The sequence below is a fragment of the Procambarus clarkii genome, chromosome 42 (genome assembly GCF_040958095.1).
Source record: "Procambarus clarkii isolate CNS0578487 chromosome 42, FALCON_Pclarkii_2.0, whole genome shotgun sequence".
NCBI classification, from domain to species: domain Eukaryota; kingdom Metazoa; phylum Arthropoda; class Malacostraca; order Decapoda; family Cambaridae; genus Procambarus; species Procambarus clarkii.
The window spans coordinates 28,446,605-28,450,217 of record NC_091191.1 but is presented as its reverse complement, the minus strand read 5'-3'; the positions used below and the strand labels follow the sequence as shown (position 1 = coordinate 28,450,217).

General features: G+C 33.4%; 1 protein-coding gene across 1 annotated transcript; it reads left to right on the top strand.

Moving 5' to 3' along the window:
• The first annotated feature begins 819 nt into the window (after positions 1–819).
• On the top strand, positions 820–1,573 carry LOC123747832 (cytochrome c-like). Its single transcript, XM_045730037.2, has one exon. It carries the CDS (start codon positions 820–822, stop codon positions 1,132–1,134), a length of 315 nt encoding a protein of 104 aa, XP_045585993.1. The 3' UTR covers positions 1,135–1,573.
• The last annotated feature ends 2,040 nt before the right edge of the window (positions 1,574–3,613 follow it).

The window sequence follows — 3,613 nt, the reverse complement described above, 5'->3', positions numbered from 1 at the left end:
TGACGAATATGTGACACCAGTTACCCTATACCTTAACTTTAATGAAACACTTTCAGAGATGAAACTTGTTTTTAAGAGTTTACAGCCATATTTATTAAAACTAGCCTCAAAAAATTCTAATGATCCATCAAATAGAAAATACTTATTATTCTTTAACCAACTTTGTTATAGAAAGGGAGGTGAACCAATCCTGAGACCAACATTCATTAAATAAAACAATTAAAAAAAATGTTTTTTTGTAAATAAATGTATATGTATGTGTTATTTTTACCTCTGTTTGGGTTTCAATCAGAGGGCATCAATTTCTCAGGCAGCAACAGGTACCACCTAGCGTTCATATTCATATGACAACCCAAGGCCAGCCATCACCACTTCAGTTGCAAGGTCCACCGCAGGTACAGTCACAGTTGCCTCCCCAGGGCCCACCTCAGGGCCCAGCTCAGGCACCAATGCTATAAAAACTCTAATCCGAAAAGTTAAAATGTCATCCTTACCACATTTTCATATCATATTTTTATAGGAGGGTGTAATTATTTATTTCTTATGTTTTCTCATTTGAAACTGTGTTTGGTTGAAGTTGTAGCTGGTTAGATACATTATCCAAATCTGTATCTACAGTATTTTTTAGTCCATCTGTGAGTGTGTTTTGACTCAAGGTTGTGCAGTGTTCTCGCAGAGTATATCAGAATCCTAAAACAAAGAAAAAAGTGTCCTTTTTTTGTAAGTAAGTATATGAAACATATAAATAAATAAATAAATAAATAAATAAATAGCATACACCTTAACCTTTTAAGTTAATGTTTTTTTTTTTTTCAGAAGATGGTTGAGAGGGAAAAAGGTAAGAAGATCTTTATGCAGAGGTGTGCACAGTGTCACACTGTTGAATTAAACGGCAAGCACAAAACTGGACCAAATCTAAATGGCCTCTTCGGCCGCCAAACTGGTCAGGCTTCTGGCTATATTTACACTTATGCCAATAAGGCCAAGAGTATCACGTGGGACAAAGATAATCTGGATATCTACTTGACCAACCCCAAGAAATTTATTCCAGGCACAAAGATGGTGTTCGTTGGTCTTAAGAAGAAGAATGAGCGTGCAGACTTGATTGCTTACCTGGAAACCTCCACCAAGTAGAGCAAGCATTAATATTTTTGTGGTCTCACCACTTTAAATCAACAAATAATCCTGCTATCAAAATTTACTAAAAAAAAAAAAAAAGGGGGCAGTAAAAATTACAAAACATTGCTCAAAGAGTGGAGGAGACAGCTGGTTGCCCGGAGTAGATGGTAGCAGTATCAGTTGAATTATATAAATATCAAGTAGTCGCAGGCTACTCTCACATTTTACATCCACTGACGGCCAACCAACACAAGCTTCGCTACTATTCCATCCAATAGAAATTTAGTAGCCACATTCTTAGTAATATTTGGAATATTCAGGTGTACAAAGTGTGATGATATATGTTGTATTAGGCTAGGAAACCTTGACCGAATTTATCATTTAAATTCGGCGAAGAGCGAATTAATTGCTCGAATAGTGGCGAAAGAATACGGATCATTTTATGTAGAAAAGGTAAACCGCGTACTTTTCATAACCCGAAATCCCCATCTCTTTATGGACCTCATTCAAATGGGAGAAAAGGAAGAAATCTGTCATTTTATTATAGAAGATGAAGGTTTATCATCATCACCACCACCAATTTGTGAATTCCTTTTTGGATATTACTAGAATGGGATATTGGACCATGGCCTGCTTACGTAGAGCAATCAACACCAACCGTAATATTCCTCATTTATTTAAACTCCAATTAATCAACGAAGTTCAACGGAATCTAATGATTAGATCGTGGGAAAGAGTAGTGGCAGATGAATTGAATCAAAACAATTTTTCAAAAAAAAATCACCAGGCCTTAGAGAGAATATCATTAGGATGTTATGATTGGTTGTAACGGAATAAAAATCTGGAGAGGATTGAACAAACTGACAAAACCATTAAAAAATATCTCTCATCATTATTTCATGATAATTAAATTTAATGTGGGAATCATTAATATTATCATTTATTAACTTGTATAACTTATAAACTATAAATAAGTATCTTATTAGATTATGTCTCAGGGGTAAATAATGTAATCCAGGAATTTTTTTGGTGTTAAATTTTTCATTATTTATATGTTCGATATCTATATTAATGAAAAGTTCCTCTTTTTTGTTCATATTTTTTTAAATCCTTTAAATATTCCATTCTAATACTTTCTCGAAATGATCTGCCCTAGCAACAAATAGGGAATTAATTATTGGCTAAGATTTATCGTCATATGAATTTTTTATTATATATTTGTGATAGAATTTAATCAAATAAATCCCAATAACATATGGTCTTTGTTTCAAGGTTATCTGACCATGGCATAGACAAACAAAGACTACTTTTTTTTTCCGTGGCATAACGTGTCGATGTTAATGTACTATTAGATCAAAGATCAAAGTGACTGACTGAACTCTGGCCGATGGTAGATTTAACCAGTTCAGTTATCATTTTCTGCACTTCAGAAGAGTTCATCATTTGAATAAAAGGTTACTAAAATATGTTCTCGTTTTTGGTTAATGAATGGATGGATAGTTAGTGAAATTCTAAATTTTTATTACTTTTATACTTCTTGTCAATTTGTTTTTCCTAATTTGTGATAATATTTGCTGAAAACTTTGTTCTGGTTGAATCTATACTTAAATTTTTTTTCACACTCATTGTACATAAAGGGATTTACTCCTACTAACATTCGGAATACTCATTTGCACAAAGGTTTTAAAACCATGGTATCCATGTTTCCCTTTAAATCTTTTACATCTTCGATTACATCAAGTTCCCAAATAAAAAAATATGTAGACAAATATTTTTCAATTGGTTTAAATATTACTTTAGAACCATCTATAAGTAAATTAATACAATTTAACCCCCAAATTGTAAATGTTTATGCTATTAAAATATGGATGGGATCTACTCAAGAAGGATATCCTGCGGCATCCCAATTGCAATTTATACTGCGAGTCTTATTTAATGAGGCTGAAAATTATTGTTCTTATATGTTTGTAGAATTCTTCTCTAACATTGACCAAAGAAGCATTATGTTCTGTGAACATAATTTCAAGTACCCCCGTGATCCGGATTACTTAATATTGCCTATCAAGGGATATAGGTCCTACGCCAAAGATCCTTCCATATTTCTAATGATGATACAAGCTTCCAAGCAGGAACGAGAAGCTCTGAGAGAGATGATGATAGCAGACGGAATATCGATTCCATCGTCATGTAGCAAAGTTGATCAGGCAGCGCTGAAAAAGCTTATGTCTATAAAACAATATTTGAATCGGCATTATTATTTCAGGCACATGATGTTTAAAAATATACGTTGGGAATTAACCCGAGATGTGAGAGCTTACGAAGCATGGTTTAAAAATAAAAAATGGCTTAAATACGTTAATCGAAGGATGATTCGACATAAACCCTATTGTTTACATGATGGGAAGGCATATTATCATCACAAGCCTCGTCAAGATATAATTTATAGGGACCCCAACTATAAACGTTGTTATCCTTATGGGGTACCCGAATATTG

Coding starts and splice junctions, on each gene's coding strand:
- LOC123747832 (XM_045730037.2), top strand. CDS start 820: ATGGTTGAGAGGGAAAAAGGTAAGAAGATCTTTATGCAGAGGTGTGCA.